A 23277-nucleotide genomic window follows, 5' to 3' on the forward strand; every position below is an offset into this window, starting at 1 on the left:
TCTATGGAGAAAACGTAGGTTCTGTTGTGCTTTGACACAAGTAAGCTTTGTGCGTGACTCTAAAGTTCTTCTCTTTTTAAATTTCATTTAGACTCGAGTCAACAGATGTTTCTAATCTGTGGTTGCTGATAACAAATTTTCAGTACTGGACTGTATGGCCTATGACAGCGGTTACCAAACTTGAGCATGCATCGGAATCATCTGGAGGGCTTGTTAAAACCCAGGTTCCTGGGCGCCGCTCCAGAGTTTCTGGCTCCCTGGTTCTGCGGACCACACTTTGAGAACCGCTGGCCTGCGGAATGTGTGGGGAAGCAGACCCCGGTTGCCTTAACAAATAGTTATTTAAGCCTCTTCTTTTAAAGGACCATTTCATTCTTCCAGCATGTAAGACCATGCTTTCCTCAAGTTTAAGCAATGGTAACCAGGAACAAGGAAATTGGTTTTGAAATCTAGGAGGTTATACTTGGCCTTAACCTTAAGGTATTCTTTGGATCTGTGCAAGTTATGGAGGTGGGTTAGTATTGCCAAGATGGCCTCTGGTCCCCAGTGCTGTGGTTCTGGTGTTGGATGGGGCCCCTGACAGAACTTCCCAACGAGGGAGACCAGGAAGTTTTCAGGGCCATGAGATCCTGGTGGCTTTTACAACCAGCACTTCGAGAAAAGTTGGAAATGCACATGGACATCATTCGGGGCTTTCTTGGTCCACTTCCTGAACTGAGCCATACTGAACCGGCAGGTAGTCTGCAGGATGCCCAGGGAGCATTCTGTAGCAGCCACCGTCCTCCACTTTCCGCGGACTCATTATTACTTGACTGCAAATGGCTTAGCATCAGTGAAGTTCTTTGCCTTTTATGCCAGTATAAGTTAGTGAGTTTTGTTCCTTAATTTGCTTTTATTTTTCACAAATGTTTTCCTATTAACATAGAAGACATGCATAATTATTCCTCTACTAACATCACTGCCACTCTTCACAATCATCTGTGTCTAGTATTGCTAAATAGGACATGATTGATTTTATTTCATTCAATTATTTCATTTTGATTTTTAAGCATTTTATTTTGGGATAATTTTAGATTTACAGAAAAATTACAAAGATAGTAAAGATGGAGTTCTCATTTTTTACACATCTTCATACAGTGTTAGTTTCAGGTGTACGACAGAGTGATTCAGCAATTCTGTACACTACTCAGTGCTCGTCATGACAAGTGTACTCGTCATCCCCATCCCCTCGTTCACCCATCTCCCCACCTTCCCCCTGGTAACCACCAGTTTGTTTTCTATAGTTAAAAGTCTGTTTCTTGGTTTCTCTTTTTTCCTTTGCTCATTTGTTTTGTTTCTTAAATTTTACATGAGTGAAATCATGGTATTTGTCTTTCTCTGACTTATTTTGCTCAGCATTATACTCTCTAGCTCCATCCGTGTTGTTGCAAACGGCAAGATCTCATGCTTATGGCTGAGTAATATTCTGTTGTATGTATACACCCCATCTTCTTTATTCATTCGTCAGTCGATGGACACTTGGGCTGCTTCCACAGTTTGGCTCTTGTAAATAATGCTGCACTAAACATAGGGATGCATATACCCTTTGAATTAGTGTTTTTGTATTTGTGGGGTAAATGCCCAGTAGTGCAATTACTGGATCATAGGGTAGATCTATTTTTAATTCTTTTGAGGAAACTCTGTACTGTTTTCCACAGTGGCTGCACCAGTTTGCATTCCCACCAGTAGTGCACGAGGGTTCCCATTTCTCCACATCTTCGCCAGCACTTGCTGTTTCTTGTGTTGTTGATTTTAGCCATTGTGACAGGTGTGAAGTGATAACTCACTGTAATTTTGATTTACATTTCCCTGATGATAAGTGACGTTGAGCATCTTTTGACGTGTCGGCCATCAGGGTATCTTTGGAGAAATGTGTATTCATGTCTTCTGCCCATTTTTTAAATTGGATTATTTGTTTTTTGGGTGTTGAACTGTATAAGTTCTTTATATATTTTGGATAGTAACCCTTTATCAGATATGTCATTTGCAAATACCTTCTCCCATTCCACTGATTGCCTTTTAGTTTTGCTGATTGTTTCCTTTGATGTAGCCCCAATAGTTTATTTCTACTTTTGTTTCCATTGCCTGAGGAGACATATCTAGAAAAATGTTGCTATGGCTGATGTTAGAGAAATTACTGCCTGTGCTCTGTTCAAGGATTTTTATGGTTTCAGGTCTCACATTTAGGTCCTTAATTCATCTGAAGGGGTTTTTTTTTTTTTTTTTTTTGGTGTATGGTGAAAGAAAGCAGTCCAGTTTTCTCAACACTATTTGTTGAAGAGACTGTGTTTTTCGCATTGGATATTCTTTCCTCCTTTGTTGAGGATTATCCTATAACTGGGTTTATTTTTGGGTTTTCTATTCTGTTCCATTGATCTATGTGTCTGTTTTTCTGCCAGTACCATACTGTTTTGATTACTGCAGTCTTGTAGTATAAGCTGAAATCTGGAATTGTGATGCCTCCAGTTTTGTTTTTTAAGATTGCTTTGGCTATTCAGCGTCTTTTGTGGTTTCATATGCACTTTAGGATCATTTGTTCTGGTTCCATAAAAAAATGCTGCTGGTATTTTGATAGGGATTGCCTGAAACCTGTACATTGCTTTGGGTAGTATGGACATTTTAACAATATTTGTTCTTCCAACCATGAGCATGAAATGTCTTTCCATTTCTTTGTGTCATCCTGACCTTCTTTCATCAGTGTTTTATAGTTTTCAGAGTACAGGTCTTTCACCTCCTTGGTTGTTTATTCCCAGGTATCTTATTTTGGTACAATTGTAAATGGGATCGTTTTCTTAATTTCACTTTCTGCTGCTTCATTATTAGTGTATAGGAATTCGATAGATTTTTGTACACTGATTTTTATATCCTACGACTTGACTGAATTCATTTATTAGTTCTAGTAGTCTAGTAGTTTTTTGGCAGAGTCTTTAGAGTTTTCTCTATATAGTGTAATGTCACCTGCAAATAGAGTTTAAAATTTTCCTTATGGATTTGCATGACTTTTTGTTTGTTTGTTTTCGGATTGCTGTGGCTAGGACTTCCAGTAGTATGTTGAATAAAAGTGGTGAGAGAGGACATCCTTGTCTTGTTCTTGACCTTAGGAAAAAGTCCTTTTTCCCCAGTGGTTATGATGTTAGCTGTGGGTTTTTCATATAAGGCCTTTATTAAATGTTGAACTCTGTTCCCTCTAGACCTCCTTTTTGAGTTTTTATTGTGAATGACAATGCGGGGCTCCATCCCAGGACCCTGGGATCATGACCTGAGCTGAAGGCAGATGCTTAACCAACTAAGCCACCCAGGTGCCCCATCCTTTCTCTTACTGGTGTGACATATCACGCTGATTTGGGAATATTAAGCCACCCTCGCATCCTGGGGGTAAATCCCACTTGATTGCAGTGTAGTGTATCTTTAAACTTATTGGGTTTTGATATTACCATTTAAGATTGATATTTGATTCTTGATCTAATTTTATATTGAATTGTTTCCAAATTATAAGTTTGTTTCTAAAAGACATGTTTTAATTAGTTCATTAAGAGACATTTGTAGACCTTCATTGCTTCAGAAAATCAATTTTTCAAAAGCTTTTTGAACATAAGGAATTGTTGTATTTCTATTTTATGACTCCAGATGTAAATTTTTAAATTAAGTGGAAATTAAGATTTGATATAATATTTTGCTTACCTGTATTTAACATTTGAACAATTAAGTGGAAATTAAGATTTGATATATTATTTTGCTTACCTGTATTTAACATTTGAATTTTTTTTTTTTTTTAAGATTTTATTTATTTGAGAGAGTGAGTGAGCCAGAGAGAACACATAAGCAGGGGCAGAAGGAGAGGGAGAAGCAAATTCTTCTGCTGAGCAGGAAGCCCAATGCAAGGTTCAATCCCAGGACTCTTTAGATCATGACCCGAGCCGAAGGCAGACACTTAACTGACTGAGCCACCCAGGCACCCCTAACATTTGAATTTTTGATGCAGTTAAAGAAAAGTCTTAATAATGCAGACAACCTAAAACCTCTATTTAGGCATCAGTTTGCTTAAGGCCATGAAGATCCACAATACATTTGGCTCGTTTTAATTCAAATTTAACAAATATTTACTTTCCATCGTAATAACTTTTTGAGTAAAGGCGGGACAAGCACATCAGTGGGGAGAAAAATCGCAACCCATGGGACCAAACAAAGCCTCCAACACCCACCTTGTGCAGAGCACTTGGAACTCTGCAGGATATTATGGAGGGCAAAGGGCTTTTGTGAGCTTGTTTCACAAAGGTATCTGATGCAACTCAGGAAGCAAGGAAGTGCTAAGCCCAGGCCCTTGAAGTTCCGGAAGAGCTCTCCTTATTGGCGCCATAGTAACTGCAACAGTGTTTGTTTAGCAGAGAAAATAGAAAAGAAATAGTCCAGATGATGTGATGCTATCTCGGGTGAAGTAGGGATGAATAGTATTCCAGAGGATTATTAAATCAGGAATTTTCACTGCAGATTGATAAATCTACGGATATTGGTCATTTCGCTCAGTTAATTATACTAATTGGACGTCCAGAAGACCATTTCCGGGAAGAACATTAGCTTCATTAGAAAGAAGCCCCGGAGCAAGCTACCGAGAACGCTATATTGGAAATGGTAAATGAGCACGAGTAGACACTGGAGGCTTGCTGTAAAAGAGCTTACGGAGCCTGGAGCTGACTCACCAGCTCCTCCCGGAAGTGCTGGGATTTAGGGACTGTGTTGGTATGTTTGCAGAGCAGCTCTCCACAAGGGGTCAGACTGTCCGGATCCACGTTAAATGATCTTCAGGTGTTGGATCTCATACAATTTGAGCTGTTCCAGTCTTCTGTTCTTTATGTGAAGAAATAGGTTTCTTTGTGAGGCTTTATAGACACCAAAGTGCACTGCTGTTTAAAGGAAGGGTTTTGTCAAGAAGTGGAGTTAAAAGAGAAAATCTTACAGATAATTCCAATTTGCCATCTGATTAAAGACAGTTATTTTAAAAAGGATTTCATGTTGAAAACCTGAATGGACTTAATTGAAAACTGAAAGCACACATGAAAATATATTAACATGTGCTAACAAAGTTTGGATTCTAAGCAAAAATTCAACGAAGCAGGTTATAAATGCTTCATCAGTGATGTTTAGCCAGTGTTAGAATTTGAGTCCTGAAATGTAACTATAGACAAATATAGCAGTATCTGTGTACGAAAGAGGAAAAACTGTTACTGTGAAATATAAAAAATATGAATTAGTGGGCACCTGCATGGCTCAGTTGGTTAAGCCTCAGCCTTCAGCTCAGGTCATGATCCCACTGTCCTGGGATCGAGCCCCACATCAGGGTTCCTGCTCAGTAGAGCGTCTGCTTCTCTCTCTCTCTCTCTCCCCCTCTGCCCCTCCCCACTGTTCATTTTCTCTCGAATAAAAATTAGATTTCAAAATCCAGTCACAGTAGCCAAAAAAAAATTCAACATTACATTTGTCGGTAAGGGAGAAGCTGTTTGATTACACACCTTTTAAGTTAAAAAAAAAAAACAAAAACCAAAAAAACATTTGAGCCATTCAAATTCTTGGTAATGACACTTGCTTCCACCTCTTGTCCAAATAGTTCTCACTAATGGTGACAGCTTGTTTTGAAGAGGTCATTATTTAACAGTCCTAATCAGGAATTGCATGGAACCATTTCAATATATAATCATATGAAAACTAATATTAAGTCCTGAATAGTCTAAGATTTCAGTACCATTTTGATCCATTTTGTTACTTGACAAAATATTTCATCACTTATGATAAAAGAGTGTACCTCTGAAGTTTGTTTACTTAGAGCGGATCCACTTTCTAAATCTATGCAGTACAATTGGAAATAAGATCTTTGCATGAGATTGCCGGCTTTGTCAAGACTACTGGCAGATCAGATGATAGGAATGGTTTTATGCAATCACAGATTTCACAGAACAGTCACTGTGGATGAAAACCTTTAGCGGTATTATAAAACGGGATTGTGTGTTTGAAATTAACATCAGGAGGACCAAAGATACAGAATATGTGACAACCATGGTTTGCCTAAGTGTGGCACTCAGGTTACACGCACCGTATTGGTTCTTCACACTTTTTGGTTAGCCTTTTTTTATGGTTATACTAAGAAACAATACTGAAGATAAACTCTATAATCTCCTGCTTTTGAGAATGTGCCAATATGTCAAAATATCTACTAGAATCCAAGAAACTGAAGGATGCCTACACTGCTTTAAAGGCCAAATTATTAATGGAAATGGCTCAAATGGCATACATGAAGCACGTTCACCAAGTAAAGTGGAAACAGATGAACTAAATCATGAATCCAGCCAAGATCAAGAACTTCTCTCAGAGAATGGATAAATCGGTTGGAGGAAATGATGATTCTGATAATGGATAAATGTCAAGGAAACTTACAAAGATCAACTCTTCACAGGACACACGAAAATAAGATTACATTGTTCAACAGTTTAGGCAGTATGGATACCAACTACATCAGAAATGACACCAGGCACATTCACTTTGGTGTTGGACAACTTAAGCTAGACGAAAGATCTGTCCTTTACGTTGGAACTGACAATGCAGATGATTTTGAAAAATATGAAAAGTGTAGAATACAAACCTCCTAAAAACTTCTGGGAAACTGTAATATCGCATTGAACATTTTAGAAGAGCTAGGTGCTGAAAATCCCCAGTATTACCAAAATTGTTAAGAAGCCACTGGGAATATGGATTTGATTCCAGCATCCAGGACTTGTTACATCTCAGAGCGATTTTCTGAGACCCAAATTAGATACTTTAATCGGTTTTCCTATCAAAAACTTGGGTATATTGGAATTCCTAATTAATCCAAATGCAAGGCCTGGCTGCTATAATTTGAGTTCTGTTTTCAACCACTGTGGAAGGGTAGGAAGGCACTATTCTGCTTTTGAAAGAAAAAATATGATGAATGGTATTATTTTAATCACTGTAGTGTCTCACCCGCATCTGAAGGCCAAATTGTGTTGAAAGCAGTGTATATACTCTTCTACCAGAGATAAGACACAGATCTGCCCCTCCCCCAAGAATCCCATTTAGAAAGTGGCGAAGATAGTGGTGGTGATGACAATGATACAGAGAATGAAAACTGTGCACACTGACTAATCAAAGCCCTTGAAGCCACAGAGAAGAGACTTTCCTGCTGCTGGCATTTGTTAAAGTGATGAACTTATCTACCACATTAAAACAAGCTTGAGACAGCAAATGTAAATCTTTCAAGAGACGTTAATTTGTGCAGTATATGAAGTGAGACACAATGAAAACTTTAATAGAAATGTCTCTTAATTCATTTATAGTTTTGAATTACTAGTTACACGTAGAACGTAAAAATGTTATCAATGTTCAGATACCTCATTTAGAAAGGTGGGAAGTGTATTTAAAGGTTGCATTGTATGTATTTCTGACGGTAAATATCTGATAACTTTTTCAGCGAGCTCCAAGCCTCTTCTAGTGCCCCCTAGTGTCCAGTCTGGGTGGGGGTGGTTTCTATGTGCCAGACTGCGGAGGTTGGAAAGTGTGCTGCTCTGTGGTTGGCTGGCCTTTCTGGCTCCTTGTCACTATTGATTCTTTACCTGTCTCCTTTCTGGACACTTGCTCTCCCCTTGAATTAACCAATCCTCTGTGCTCCCATGACATCTGGTTGTATTGGATCTTCTGTTAGAGCATTTTGTTAGTGACTTGTGTATACATACCACCTTTCTGAGGCACAGGGACCCAGTATGCTCTTGACATCTAGCAGCTATTACTTAAAAAATCTGTTTCCATCATGACTGCTCCAAGGACCATCCAGGGCTTATAATTTTCCTCCTATTCAATAGGAGTGGATGCTCACATGTGTCACTGTGTAGAATTCTTGTATAAGGTTAAAAATGACTTAATATGAGTTACAGAAGAACCCCAAAACCCAAAAGTCCAAACAACTCCCACCCCCCCCCCCCAACCGCAGGAAACCTATCTTCCAAACAGGAAGGAGTAGCTTATCAAGGCTTTGGTGCCATCTTGGGGATACTTGTTGGATTACAACTGATTTTTGCCTTTTATTTATTCTGAGTGGCTTACTAGTAAATATGAGGATCCTGTGTCCGTAATACTTTTTTATAAGAGCTTTTTCATCTATAATTCACATACCATACAGTGCACTCATTTAAAATATACACCATCCAATGATTTTTAGTATCTTGAGTTATACAACCATCATCACAATTTTAGAAATTTTCATCACCTTAAAAAGGTCCGTAACTCTTTGGCTCCTGCTCCCAATCCATTTTGCCCTGCTTTCTGTCTTTATAGAATTGCCTATTTTGGGAAATTTCTTATAAATGGAATAATGTAATGTGCCATTTTGTGTCTTGCTGCTGTTTTCAAGTGTCATCCATGGTGTAGCATGTCTCCGTGTTTTATTCCTTTTATAACTGAATTTGATAGTCCATTTGATAGGGATGCCCTCATCTATCCACTCTTCAGTCGGACGCTTGGGTTTGTTGCTACTTCTCGGCTCTTGTGAACAGTGCTCCTATAAATATTTGTGTACAAGTTTCTGAGTGGGTATGTTTTCATTTCCCTTTGGTATATACGAACAGTAGAATTTCTGGGTCAAATATAACTCAATGCTTAACTTTTTAACAAACTGCCAGACTGGTTTTCAAAATGGCTGTGCCATTTTATATTATTAGCAACATAATGTTCCGACCATATTTTTGTATATTTCAAGAAAACTTGTAATGATAAAGTGCTTTGGATTCAGTAATTCTTTTTCGATTTTTGTTTAAAATTTAGTTAAGTATAGCAGTATGTGCTCACTATAGAAAAAATGTCATGAAATTGAAAATGACTACCCCACCACCCAGAAATTCAGTTGTACATTTATTTCTAGAATTTCTTTGTATATATACATATATTTTAACTTTTAGGAAAGGATTTTACTGCAAACATTCTTCTAGGTCAGTATCAGCAATGTCCTATGAATTTGTATTTCATTAATTAAAACAGTATCTACATAAATCCGGAAAAAGGCATTACCTGGTTTCTAAAATGTTTTCTTTACTCTGTATCCAGATGGTGCTTGGTGTACACCTGGATTCAGTCCCTGCAGACTCTGCAGCCCAGAAGCTGGCTTAGCCTTTAGTTCTTTCTTACGTAAAAAGCTAAATTACTGACAGTTTGGGTTAAGATGGAATAATTTGTTCAATGTAACTTTTTTTAAAGCACTCACTGAAAATGATCGAGACAGCCAGTCACCATTAAAGAATCCTCTGTTGTCGACGTCAAGACCCCTGGTTTTTGGGAAGTCAAATGGTATGTACCTCTTTACAGTATCTTCCAGCGGGCCCACATTGCAATCATTAGCAATTTCACAGCTCTCGGAAGTGGACTTACCTAGTCCCTTCCTCCTGTGAATCCACAGCCCCACTCACTGCTTTCAGAGGCCAGAAACCGTTCAAGTTGCAGGGCCCCTACCACGTTTATTCCTCTTGCCTACGGTTTCAGGGACTCTGTTGTAGCAAGAAGTCACCCGGCCACCACACTCCATTCACGGTCAGTTGTAGAACAAACTCGCCAGTGTAATCTCGTGTTTTCAGTTTGTGTGCAATTTGCTTGGTGGAAGTCCTCCCTCACCACCCGCGTCTACAGATGTTCCTTTTTGCTTTCACTGAATTTTAGCCTAAAGTATATATTGTGTTTTCTGTGTCTCCAGGTGATGCAGCTGATTATCAGAAACAGCTGAAGCAAATGATTAAGGATTTAGCCAAAGAAAAAGATAAAACTGAGAAAGAGTTGCCCAAAATGAGCCAGGTATGGATTAAGTGCAGAGTTAACTGTTTTGCCAATGTGCTCAGAGGTAAGCTTGACAGTTAAGCTGGGGCCCCTCAACCTCCAAAGCCATAATCAAAGGATCCCGTACTTCCAGGAGCGGAATGTTGTGGTGATTAAAAGGGAAACGTTTCAATTGTGATCCATGCAGATACACTAGATATTCTCAACTCTTCACAACAGGAGGCCGTGCCACATCCTGTCTTACAAGTTTTTATATCCTACTCCTGTATTCACCTAGGTTGCGATGAAGGTTTATTGCCTGGAGCTGACAGCATTTGGGGGTGGAGGGCACTGTGGACAAAGCGTTCTTCTTCCCTTAGAAGAGATTAGTGTTCTCTCTTCAGTTTCTTAAAAATTATTGGCTATATAATATATAGTACTGATAAGGCTCTTCAAAACCTCTGACCAGTATCTGGGCTACATCGAAGTGCCATGATGGTGCTAGGTTTTTGTTTGAAAAAAAATCCTCCTAAAGTTTGTGAAATACAGGGTTCAAGTTGGAAATGTTCCTTTATTAAAGGATTTCATTCTTTTGGGAGCTAATGTGTACTGTGAGCCTTCAAGAGCGGATGGAATTTAGCATGCAGTATTTCTTGGTCTTTTCTGACCGTGGAGTATATGGCATGAACACTCCCTGGAATATTTCGTAAGTGTTGGGAGTTTCAAATTTTCATTCTACCTCTTGGATATAGTCACATTTCAATGCTGTCAATTACACCTCAATTAAAAAAAGCCAAATCTCATCCCCCAGAGCCACCAGTACTAACATTCTGATGTAAGTGACATTAATTTTTGCTATGAACAAAAATAGGCTGTCTTAACACCTTGCTTTCATTTACTTCAAAATCATGGAGATCTCCTAAATTAGTTCTCAACCATGTCCCTACTCCCAGAGTAAATATGTAGCTAAATCCCACTGAAGTGTCTTTCATCAAATTACATACAGATTCCCCATTTGAGCAGCAGTGTGGGTACAACTTGGAAAAGCACCAGGCATCACTGTTCTATTTCGTTTAACAGCTTTTAGTTACCCCATAGTACAGATGAACAAGCTATAATTTTATGTAGTCCTAGTATTTAAGCGGTTTCCAACTTTGTTCCTATTGTAAATTCTAGATTAAACATCATTATAAACAAGTCTATAGCTTTTGGATCCATTTCTACAGATTGATTTGCTGGATTAAAGGGTGTGCATGTCCTCTAGGGTGCACACCTTTTCTTTAAAAGATTTTGAGAGAGAGAGTGTGCGCACACATGCGCGCACGAGAGGGGAGAGGGTCAGAGGGAGAAGCAGACTCCCTGCTGAGCAGGGAGCCGGATGTGGGACTCGATCCCAGGACTCTGGGATCATGACCTGAGCAGAAGACAGACACTTAACCAACTAAGCCACTCAGGTGCTTGGGTGCACACCTTTCTGAATATTTGCTGTATAGACAAACATCACACTTCTAAGTGTGTGGTGAGGTCCCGGGAGTCACTGTTAATAGTATGTTCTCAGAGTAGAAGGGCCAACTACCTTTTCTTATAATCTGCTTCAGAGTATGATGTAGCTTTCTCTAAGAACTTAGTATGAAGTGTAAAAAAAATGCATTATACTTCCATCCTGATTATATACTTTTAATTCCAGAGAGAATTTATCCAGTTCTGTAAAACTCTGTATAGTATGTTCCATGAAGATCCAGAAGAAAACGATCTGTATCAAGCCATTGCCACGGTAACCACTCTGCTGCTGCAGATCGGGGAAGTGGGGCAGCGGAGTAGCAGCTCTGGAAGCTGCTCCCAGGAAGGCGGGGAGGAGCTGCGGGCTTCAGCTCTTTTTCCGGAGCAGGACTCGGTTTTTGCAGACACCAGCCCGAGCAAGGTTGCCCAGGACTCCCAGACATTTCCCGAAGAGGCAGAAGGGGACTGGACGGTCTCCCTTGAACATATTTTAGCTTCACTGCTGACTGAACAGTCATTAGTCAACTTTTTTGAAAAGCCGCTGGACATTAAATCCAAACTTGAAAATGCCAAGATCAATCAGTACAGTCTCAAAACTCTGGAAATGAGCCGCCAACCCCAGCCTGAACTCAAACTGAGTAACCTGTAGCGAGAGAGCAGCTTGCGGAGAGGAGTCTGCCATACCAAAGCACGGAACAGTTGGGTGGGTTGTCAGCCCTAAAATCCAGATTTTAGTCGAATTCATTCTGCGTGTATTTTACAAGCTGGGTATCTGGATAAGCAAGCCTGACAGCCACAGCTGTGGCCAGGGGAACTGATGCAACCCTCAAGCATTTCTATTTATTCTTTAAGAGAATTTAGTTGGAGATTATCAGTGCTATAGGGTATCCATACATTAGTTCCCTTGATGCTGTGACTTGCAATTTCACTTTTCAGGGCACTTCTGCTGTGATGCTAGTATGATTTCGTTCTCAGATGGAACAGAAGAGTCAAATGTATCATACTAAACCAGACAAAAGCCCAAGCTCTCATTTTTCACTTGGATAATGGGAGCGGTCACAAATCAAGTTCACTTTCAAGATCCAAGAGCCACTACTTGTGCAATTGTATTTGGCTTTTTTTGCACTAATTTTGTTTCAATGCTGGTAATTGAAACCATTTTAATATATTTGGTTGTATTCACTTTGTCCTTCCAAAAATCTTGTGTACAAACCATGCTTTCAATGTTGGCCTCCAAGTTTTTTAATAAATTTTTGTATTGACTTGGTTCTTGCTTAAATTTATACTTGTGTCCTACCATCGCCCATGGGGCTTCGAAAAGAGGGACCTCTTTATAGCAGCATTCAGTTATGTCGGGGGTGTAAGCACTGATAAAATCTAATCCCTGTGACACTTTGCTTTCAGGCTGAATTTAGCTGATTTTTTCCCCCCTCTGAGCTTCAGGTCCATGTAAACTGAGATTACAAACAAACACTTCAGGGGACCGTTACAAAAAGGTAAGCTGTACAGATAATATGAATTAATTGTACACCTAAGCCATAATCTGGTTACCCATCAAAAATCAGACTATTCCATACCTTTCGACAAGTGTACTCAGACATAAACAGAAGCTTTGGGATATACTATCAAATATATTTCATTAAATATCAATTGCTTCATTTAAATTTGTTCAAATGTGAAAAGTGGCCAATGGTAATTGAGTTCTACATGCCATCTCTAGAAAAATAAATGTTCCTTAGAATTAATTAATAGTATATCATCTATCTCCAATGTCCCAGATACCTAAGAGGTTTTCCCAGGCCAGGCTGCACTTCCAAATCACCTTTAAACACCTGCTTAGGCTCTACCCAAATACTCAAACCCCAGGGGCTGGGAGACAGGCACAGGCATGCTGTTTAGGAAAAGCTCTCCAAACGATCCTATGTAATTGGGAACTGCAGAGAGAGATTACAGCTGACTCTTGTACTACATGGGTCCACTTATATGTGTGTGTTTTTGATTGATAGTACTGTAAATGTATTTTCTCACGGTTTAATGTTTTTTCTCCAGCTTGCTTTATTGGCAAATTTTGGGTAGTTGACAATGTGGGAATCTGTGCCTCTAACCTCCATGCTCTTCAAGAGTCAACTGTGTACTGCAACTAGAAAAGGAAAACCAAAACACGAAGCGGTTTTATACCTTTATTTGACCATCAGCGATTAGTTCTCGTCCACATTCACTGTCTGTAGATCTGCAAAAGACGACACAGCTAGTCAACTTCCACACCCACACCTCACACTTTAACATTCCAAAACCTTTCCTGGAAGGGTTTAAGGCTAGTATTCCATGACCTTTTTACAACCCAGATATGGGCCCGTTTTGTAACTTCCTCTGCTTTCCCACACCGTGACACAAAGGTTTACTGATTATGCCTGTTACCCATTTCCCTAGTAGAAGGATGCTGGGCATACAGACGCACAATTAAGTATTTGCTGAGACAGATGAATTTGGGTTCTAAAAGGGGTAAGGATGCTTTTCTAATCTAAACAGCTTTGTAGGATGGAGTAAACTTACTTTTAAAAGTGGTGACAGGTACATAGGTAACCAGTGTGTAGAGCTTGTTTGGTGAATCTTCATCCTCATTACGTTTTCTGGACAACCGCACACGGATACGGTATGGAACATTCCTAATAAAAAGAAGAACGTGCTGAAGTCAATGCCTCCTATCAAGAAAATAGCTGCCAGTGGTACTGACACCTCCTATCCCCACATCTGTAACATGCTTCTCATGCTCTGTCCTTTGAATCTGCTCAGGCACTACAGGCACAGTTCCCTGGAAAATACACACACCCGCAGGGGGACGTTAAATGCTACCATCTCAGGATGTATACTGGTCTTCGGCAGCAACCACTGATACTCAACCTATGCAGAAACATGGGCCCAAACATGCTAAGTCTTTCCCCTCTTAGCACCAACACCCCCCGCATCTTGGTTATAGGATTTGTCTATGTTCAATGTAAATTCGCAGAAACACCAAAGACTGCAGGCTACATTCAACACACAAGACTAGAGACTGTTCAGTTTCCCTACCTCATGCACACAAGCCCCTCCTCCCTCCCAACCGCAGCAGCATTACAGTGGCCTAGCTCCTTTTATTGGTTTGAGGACACAAAGCGTTCCAACTCAGGACTCCTCTTGGCTTTTGTGACACCACTCCCCGCCTACCAACATCATCTTAAGGGACCTCTTTGCTCCTTTATGAGACAGATCTCCTCTACCAAAAATGCTCAATGCCAGCACAGCATTGAGGGCTCAATCTTAGGTGCCTCTCACTCCAGTTATGAAATACCACACAGATCCAGACAGTCCTGTGTCGCGTGTATCTCTACCCCCACACCCCACCCCCCTCTCCTCTCCAGCCTCATCACCACCTAGGTCTACTCCAACACCTTACATCATCCTTCACAGCAAAAAGCACCCCCCTGCTTATAAGCAGGACTTCTCAACCGTGGCACTATTGACACATGGGCTGGTAAGTGTTGTGGGAGTGCTGCCTTACACACTGTGGGATGTGTAGCAGTCCTGGACCAGCGGCAACCTCCAGGAATGATACCAAAAGCGCCCCCTGGGGGAGGGTGGGCAAAACTGCCCACCGTAAAAAAAAAAACCCGTGCCAGTGATTTACCATTTTGTCTAGAGATCAACCCAACCTCTTTGCCATGACCTACAAGATGCCACATGGTCTATCCCCTTCCTAACTCTCCAACCTCATTCATTGTTCCAGTCACTTCTACTCCACCTTCACCAACCTGTTCCCAGCTCACACCAAGTTTGTTCTTTGTGCAATGCTCTTACTCAGTTCTCACACTGCTGGCTCATCAGCTGGGTCTCCGTTCAAATCCCACACCAAAGGGCTTCCCTACAGACGCTACACCGCCCTCTGAGCCATCATCACATTTTAAGGCAATACTTCCATATGCATTAGCTAATTACAGAACTTACGGACACTGTGCAGAGCTGGTTAAGCTAGTGTAATTACAAAAGTTTTATAAAAAAAATTTGTAACATAAATAACTTGAGCACCTTATTCCTTTGGCCCAGACGGCTTTGTTGAGCCTGGTGTCGATGCGCACATCAGGAGTTCCCATCTCCTTCATGGCAAATTTCCGGATCTCTTTGAGTGCCCGAGGGGCACGCTTCTTGAAACCCCTGAGATTCAAAGTAAATAAATGAATTAAATAAGCACAAAATTAAATGAAATATATAACACACACTGTCCTATTTTCAGAAAATCTAAACCAAACCTTAAAATAGGAATAATCCCCTTTTCCACCGCTGTATAACGCGCAGCAGCTAGTATTAATACTGGGGACACAGAAAATGCACAATCCACTTTCAGTGATGTGGGACAGAAGCCCTGCAGATGAGCCTCAGAGATGCTAATGACAGGATACACCTGAACATAAAACATACATAAAAGTGTCTTCAGATCAAAATATAGATTGTCATATCTTAAGACATGGCATGTTTTTGAAGATCATTCAATACTAATTTAAAGGTTCATTAACTTGGTCTTGACTTAAAGAATAGGGGTGGTCCTAAAATTGTACACATTTCCTCTTGACAAGTTAATTCTATGAAGCTCTCGGCATGTGTCAGGCACTGTCCTAACTCATGTCTGTTCCAACTCTGAAGTACTATTGACTTGTTTACGTGAGGGTACATAAATGCATCTGAATTTCATGTTTTTAGTTAAACAATGCGAAAAAGCACAAACTTTGCTACAGGCTGAAATGGTCAAGCATTTGGACAAGCGAAGACCATTTCTGGGGGTGGGGGAAAGACCCAAGTCTAAAAAGGTGTCCCACCACCTAAGACTGAAGGTCAGAGAAGGGGCCAGGTCAACCATGCACCTCTGTAATCCAATGCAGGGCCCTGCACACACTAGGTGCTCCACTTGTTAAGTGTAGTGAGTTTTATGAAATCCAATAAAAGTAAGACACAGAGCATGCTAGAGTGACTTAATTCTGCTCTAAAACCTTTAGTGACTTCACAGGCTTACAAAAGATGACTGCCTTCCCACCCCACTCTGCCTCTTCTCTTACTGTATCCCCTGCCCCCTTTACTCTACCTTCATCAGCCTCCTGGCTATTTCTAGAACCCATCAAGCACGCTCATTCACTTAAACACCTGACCACTAGAAATAAAAGGTGCCTGAAATAACAGCAGTAGGTCCAACACACAACATCCAATTATTCAGGTAGCTTAAGTCGTGATACATGGAGTATGTGACAGTATCAAGTCCTACAGAGAAAAATAAACCAGGGAAGAGAGAGCAGGAACATCAGGGAAAGGGAATGCAGGCTTAAATAAGATGGCCAAGATGATACTGGAGTCAAGATCTGCAGATCATGACAGCAGCCATTTAAGTATCTGTGAGAAAAGCATTCAGACAGAAGGAAAAAGAGTAAAAATAAAACCAGCTACATGCCTGGTATGATTAAGAAAATAGGTAGCCAGCTCATGTGGAGTCAGAGCAAGAAGTTGGGCTTCTAATCTAAATAAGATGGGAAGCCAGGAGAGTTTGAGAATGGAGTCTGGGGGTGAAGGAGGGAACCAGGAGCAGGGAGCTGCTAACTAACCATCCAAGTGAGAGAGAATGGTGGTGGGACCAGTGCAACTGGTAAAACTGTGCAAGGCAGAGCCAACAGGACATGCGCACTTGACAATGACTAACGCAGGGAAAGCCACAAGAGAAATGGGAAAGTCAGGGTAAAGATGAACGTTAGGAGTTTGGTTTGCGATGCCTCAATATCCAAAGGAACAGTAGCTTTATGTTTGCGCCCTAAGACCAGTTGCTATTACCAAACATAGATGGAAGAGAGACAGAGTCCTGGGGCTCTTCAACATTAAGAGAATGATGGACAGAGGATTACGAGGATGTGAGGAGGAGGGGTGCCTGGGTGGCACAATGAGTTAAGCATCTGATTCTTGGTTTTGGCTCAGGTCCTGAGATTGAGCCCTGCGTTGGGCTCGATGCTCAGCATGGAGTCTGCTTCAGATTCTCTTTCCTCTGCACCTGCCCTGGCTCTCTCTCTCTCAAGTAAGTAAATCTTCAAGAAAAGGATGTGAGGAGGAACCACCAAGTTAGCAGCTAGAGGAGCAATGAGAGAAGCACAAGACTGTGGAATCTCTGGAAGTAAAATGAATAAAGCATTTCCACAGAAAAATGAACAATAAACTAACAATTGTTACCTATCGAGGAAGGACTGAGAAATGGCCAAAGGATGCAGGTCTTCACTTGGGGGTTTTATAACAAAGCACTAAGTGCCTGAAACACTTGTTTCACACCTATACTTTCAAAAATCCCATCATCCGTGTGGCCTTTAAAACAGCATGCCCTTTCACCCAGTGACTGACTTTCCACCGGGCACTTTTTACCATTTTGTTTCTAAATTTCCTAAGTAAACTAGATAGGGTCTTTGATTTCCTGATCAATCTGGAGAGTCCAGGACTGTGCCTAATACTCAGTTCTAAGTGCTTGATATGCTCCTAAAACGAGAAGTAAACATGGTTACTCCCAAGCAGCATTAATGCACAAAGGCACTGGATTTTCGACCCAGAAGCCATCTGAGACCCCAGGTGAGACACTGCACATGATGCTTCTTGGCTCACACGGGAATGCAGTAAAGTACCAGGCCCAATGTGGGTACGAATGCACATTTAAATCCCTCATAAAATTCGTCTTCCTGACACAAGAGAATGCCCAGTACAAGGCAAGAAATTTTGTTCCACAGACTGGTGCCTCAACAGACTGTTTGGCTGTGTAACATTTGCTATTAAAAATACCCCCAAATCATCACATCAAAACAGTGCCTTCCATTAGGGGCGCCCGGGTGGCACAGCGGTTAAGCATCTGCCTTTGGCTCAGGGCGTGATCCCAGCGTTCTGGGATCGAGCCCCACATCAGGCTCCTCTGCTGGAAGCCTGCTTCTTCCTCTCCCACTCCCCCTGCTTGTGTTCCCTCTCTCGCTGGCTGTCTCTAAATCTGTCAAATGAATAAAAAAAAAAAACTTAAAAAAAAAAATAGTGCCTTCCATGAGACTCAAGAGGTTGCTGCAATGGCACTGTGGATCGCACGAGAAATCCAGGTGTGACAGTGACCCCACTTGTGCACAATCTGTCTGCAGTGGCTCCCGCTACTAATTCTGGAACGGTGACTATCCCAGGAGTCCAGAGGTAGAGTGGATGAGAAAACTACTGTATTCCATTTGTTAAATCAAATAAACATTCTCCTTCGGGCACTCATAATATTAACGTGAATGACCATGCTAGTGAAAAGAGCCTACTTCAGGAAAATAATAAAGGAAAATGCAAAGACAGATAGCAGTTTCCTTGACTAAACTATAATCATCTCCCTTAACTAAAAGCCTTGGAAGGCATGGCTTGGAATTCCAGGCTAATAAGGAAAGAAACAAACACCTCTTGGACTCTTTAAATTCCTTCCCAGGGCCTCTACTGACTTGCATGCCCCCAGGAACCGCATTACATCGGGTAGCAGGATCTCCCCAGTCGGAGGATTCAGAGGCTCACTGGACTTGAATGGAACACCCGCAGGGGGAGTCACTTCGGTTCTTGAACTGGATGCCGTTCAAGAACTCGCAGCAAGAGTGCTGGTATCCTACCAGGAGAGATTCATAGTTTTGGGCATTTACATTTTCCGAGAACGCCCTCGCAGAAGGAACAAGACAGAATTCCAAGTCTCAAGGGAAGACTGAACAAGTGCCCCTCTTCAACTGTCAACTCATCATCTTTCAGGTCCACTGCTCTTTCAAGATTTATCCAATGAAAGAACAGGGATATGTTATCCCTTATCTGAATATGTATTTACTATTAGCAAATTGAGCATTTAACGTTACCCAGGATCAAAGTTAAAAAAAGGGAGAGAAACATGAACTTTGACGTTTGATCATTGTATTAGGGGAATGTGGCCTCTCTGCTGATCTTCTAAGAACCACACTAAGGATACTTCTCAAAGAAACTTTTATTTCTAATGACTTAGTACAACTCTGGATAGTCCTCAGTATTGTTGATTCTGGGGCTGATGTTCCTGTGAGCAGGAACATGACTGGGAGAGGAATGGTGAAGGAGAATTTTGTAGGTATACGCTGGAGTACTGTTTACTTCTCATTGAACAGAGAAATACATACAAAATACATACAAAAATACATACAAAATTACATACAAAATACATACAAAATTAGGAGATGGGAAGCAGGGTTACCAATTGACCAGGTCTCATTACTTTCCTCTGGGCCAATTACTACTGAGTTCTCCAGCTGAAGAGGCTTTGGGGATAGAATATCCACTGCCAGGAATTCGCTTCTATCGACTGGCAGCTTGAAGGCAGTATCAGCCAGAACCCAGGGATGTTCCGGTCTTGTTTCTGCACACACTCAGGCCTTCCCCAAAGCTCTTCACCAACATTCAAATCTACTTACAGCCACCCCTCAAAACTGGTCCATGACTTTCAGGGGGCAAAGTTAAACCAATCTCTAGGTTACCAGTCATAGCTACCATTTTACAGAATGGTTGTTAAAAGGACCAGAATTTGTGTGGGTCTTTACCTTAACCAGTTAACAAGGTGTTGTTTTTTTATCCCCAAAAGGCATGGACTGTAAATTTAGCCCAAGAATTTTGCTACCACTTTCCTCTATTACTCTGAAGGGCTTAATATTGAAATTCTGACTTTAGACACTTGGTCCTCAAGAGCAGGACATTCGGGAGGAGACAAGAATAAGGGGCTCCAATGCAGAAGTCTATAGGCGGCTCAATTAAAATTTGGTCTTGATTTTGAAGCTCTATCTTTAACCTGGCCAGCTGTTTGGCAAGACTGCTATAGCTAACATGCCAAACAAAATTAGTGTTCAGGCACCAATAAGCTCCACATTAGAATGTTATTTTTACTTTAAGAAATATTGTGCCAACAGACTGTACAGCATGGACAGCAGACAAGACTTAGAGGCCAAACAACTTTCCAGCTTATTTCAATGTTGTTTCTATGTAAACATCAGTGTGAAAATAATCACCTCAACGCCAGAGAATCTAGAATCAGTCACCTTCTCATTTCAATTCTGTATTTGCTTTTGGTGTCTTTTACCTATTGAAACATTTTGTGAACTTTAGAATTAAGGAAAAATTATTTAAGTCCAATTTGAGACTTGAGAATCATATCTGGTTAGAACCCTGGCAGAACTACTTGAAAAAGTTTCTGCAAATTGGGGCTATAGACACTGAATCAAATAATTCTTTCTTCAGCTTAAGGTTACTGTCTCTCTTTACAAGCACGTGATGAAGCCAAATAGGAAATGTGTGTGTGTGTACACACTAGTGGGGGGAAACTAGCTTGCTTGTGGATGTAGGTTTTAAACTTAATATTCTATATTTAAAAAGTACTCTAAATAACCGTATTCAAGAAGAGATTTGGTCTCCACTCTCAGCAGTAAGCACATATGCAGAAGCGGGAAAAACTCACTAAGCATAAGGACTAAAAACCAAATCCTGGACAAAAAACCCCAAGAACTACAACATTCAAAATCATTCCCAATATTCTTGTACATCACAGATCCACAACATTTGCGCAAATACTGCCCTGTAACTCCACTGATACATTCTCTTGTATAACAGTCTCACTTCTGGTATCACCTTCAGCCAGTAAATATTAGTACATATTTGTGTGGGTCAGGAACTGAAGTATAACGTAATCTGTAAGTGTCCACATCCTGGGCTGGACACAGCTTTTTTAGTTAATTGGTTAGCTTTACTGGAGTCTGGAGACATTTTTAAAAGCTTGCTTTCCTTGGTATACACATCTTTTACCCTTTAGCCTGCCCAGGTCTACTCAATCTACAAAGCACCGAGTGAAATGATTTTATCATCAAGTTTCCCTCAATTGGCTCTCCCAGAAACTATTCATCAGTCTCGTGTTTCCAGTCATTAACCTCCGAGGATTACACTTTAAATCCTATAAACCTTAAAGAGGGTCCATGGAATACAGATTTGGGCTCCCGAAGAAGAAATGACCGATTTCTAGACCACCTAGCTTTTCAACAACTAGACAGACCTCCGAGTGACAACCAGACGCACGAGTTCAGAAGCCCCCAACCAGCAAGGCACCAGGCCGACTGCAGGGATACTCACACTCCATGGATACGCTTGTGAATGTTGATGGTGTATTCTCTGGTCACTACCTCGTTGATGGCAGAACGGCCCTTCTTCTTCTCGCCACCCTTCTTCGCGGGGGCCATCTAAACCCAGCGACAAGGAAGTTCAGAGTGGGACCAGCACAAGCCAAGTCCTCCTCCCGAGCCCGGCTTCACGCTGCCACCCTTGGGACGCGTCCGGGTGCAGAGGGTTCGGCCAGGCACCTGAAGCCCCAGGTATGGGCAACGCCAAGCCGGTCACCCCGAGGCCAAACCATCCGTGCCCCTCAGATGCTCCCGCCCCGGAAACCCGTGCAGGCTCAGCTCCCCTGAGCCTGGCCAGTCTCCCCCCTCCCCGCAGGCTACGGGAACCCCTAAACGACGCGAATTTCCGTCCCCCCAGAACGCGGAGTCCCGGGCCGGGCTAGGAGAAATCTCTCTGTCCCGGTCAGCACAATCCCGAGCGAGGATGGAACCAGATTCCTCAAGCCGGGACCCAGCGCTCATACTCACTCTGCCGGGGCCTGGTTGGAAAGGAAGAGCGCGAGGTATTGTGGGAGAGGGAAAGCAGCGTCGCAAGCACGACTTCCGGGTCGCGTGGAGGCGCTTGGAAGGGAGAGGCGAGGCTGCAACGTAAGCAGCGCGCGCCGGGGGAAAAGCGAGCTCACCTCGGGGGCGGGCCCGGGGCGGGGCCGGGGGCGGGCCCGGGGCGGGGCCCGGGGCGGGCCCGGGGCGGGGCCCGGGGCGGGCCCGGGGCGGGGCCGGGGCGGGGCCGGGGCGGGCCGCGGTTGCGCGCTTCGGCCGCGCTCTCGGCACCCGGCCTCTAGCGGCTTAGTTTCTTCCTCCGCGCTCCGAAGGCGTGGCAGGTTCTCTCGCCTCTTACCCTAAATCTTCAGAGGAAGTAAGAGCCAGGCCCACAGCTGGATGGGAACCGGGCCAGGAAAAGAGGACGCTCCTTTGTTGTTCCCGTTCTCTGATTGATTTGGCGACCGTCTGCTGAAGCCGAGTGCGGTGCCGTGACTGACTGGCGGTCCCAGAGAAGTGGCAGACAGCTGCCGCCTTGGCAGGGCTCACGTTGAGGAGGGACACTCCTGAACGCGAGTGCTTACTGTCTTGGACCGTGGAGCCATCCGAGGGTCGTGTCCGGCCCGATGCCTGGGTGGGTCGGGGCGCAGAAAGCAGGGAGATTTGTGCTGCGCTGGAAGGATGGGCAGGCGGTAGCCAGGCCGAGAAGTGGTGGAGCGAGGCAGTGAATGGTCTGAAGCAGTAGGGCTTCGTAGACTGGGCCGGGAGGTGAGATGGTGCGGGGCCTTAAGAGTTTGAGTAATGAATCATTGAAATTGTCGGGAGGGCACTGCCATGATCAGATTTGTTTTAGAATTAATTCAGCTACACTGAAGAATAGATTAGGAGCACGGGGGCAAGACAGTAGCAAGGAAACTAGTAGAAAGAAACTACATAGTAGAGACAAATGAGCTGAATTAAGGCAGTTGCATGGGGATTAGAAAGAAGACTGATTTTATAGTTAAGGAGGTAAAATCAAGAGGATTTGGAGAGAGAGCACCAGTGTAGACTCTACTTTTAAGAGGTGTGGGAGCAGAGGCTGAAGAAATTCGTACCTGTCATTAGAGCAGTAGGAAAAGACTTACTTGAAAAAGTAGCCTAAGTCAGATGTAAGCCAGAGTGGTCAACAGGCGCTCCATGCTACAGAGTTCAAGTAAGTAAGGCAAATACTGAGATGGGCCCACTAGATTCT

At 42.3% G+C, this 23277-nt stretch overlaps 2 protein-coding genes and 1 pseudogene across 6 annotated transcripts in view; 2 read left to right on the forward strand and 1 right to left on the reverse strand.

Annotated features, from left to right (window-relative positions):
- Positions 1 to 12607, forward strand: part of TBC1D8 (TBC1 domain family member 8) — a 105151-nt gene extending 92544 nt beyond the window's left edge. For all 5 annotated transcript variants that reach the window (XM_045771854.2, XM_045771850.2, XM_045771851.2 and 2 more), the window contains 3 exons: positions 9292 to 9381; positions 9782 to 9879; positions 11528 to 12607. In XM_045771854.2, the coding sequence (XP_045627810.2) occupies positions 9292 to 9381; positions 9782 to 9879; positions 11528 to 11989 (650 nt within the window). In that variant the 3' untranslated portion in view covers positions 11990 to 12607. The remainder of the gene's footprint in view (positions 1 to 9291; positions 9382 to 9781; positions 9880 to 11527) is intronic.
- On the forward strand, positions 505 to 9285 carry LOC148109624 (ubiquitin carboxyl-terminal hydrolase 15 pseudogene; annotated as a pseudogene).
- Positions 12608 to 13506: 899 nt separating the features above from the next.
- RPL31 (ribosomal protein L31) lies at positions 13507 to 22159 on the reverse strand. The gene is made up of 5 exons (XM_045771855.1): positions 22035 to 22159; positions 21520 to 21626; positions 15403 to 15528; positions 13894 to 14006; positions 13507 to 13570 (listed from the first exon to the last, which is right to left on the reverse strand). Exons 2-5 carry the CDS (start codon positions 21624 to 21626, stop codon positions 13539 to 13541), a joined length of 378 nt encoding a protein of 125 aa, XP_045627811.1. The 5' UTR covers positions 22035 to 22159; the 3' UTR covers positions 13507 to 13538.
- Between the last annotated feature and the right edge of the window lie 1118 nt (positions 22160 to 23277).

This window comes from Ursus americanus, chromosome 7, assembly GCF_024610735.1.
Source record: "Ursus americanus isolate L20-20 chromosome 7, mUrsAme1.1.p, whole genome shotgun sequence".
NCBI classification, from domain to species: Eukaryota; Metazoa; Chordata; class Mammalia; order Carnivora; family Ursidae; genus Ursus; species Ursus americanus.

Bases quoted from the DNA above. Each gene is read 5' to 3' on its own strand.
- RPL31 (XM_045771855.1), bottom strand. From the start codon at position 21,626: ATGGCCCCCGCGAAGAAGGGTGGCGAGAAGAAGAAGGGCCGTTCTGCC. The intron at 15,529-21,519 runs GTGAGTATCCCT...TTTGAATCTCAG, and splicing joins CACAAGCGTATCCATGGAGT to GGGTTTCAAGAAGCGTGCCC. The intron at 13,571-13,893 runs GTAAGTTTACTC...CGTCTTTTGCAG, and splicing joins ACCTGTCACCACTTTTAAAA to ATCTACAGACAGTGAATGTG.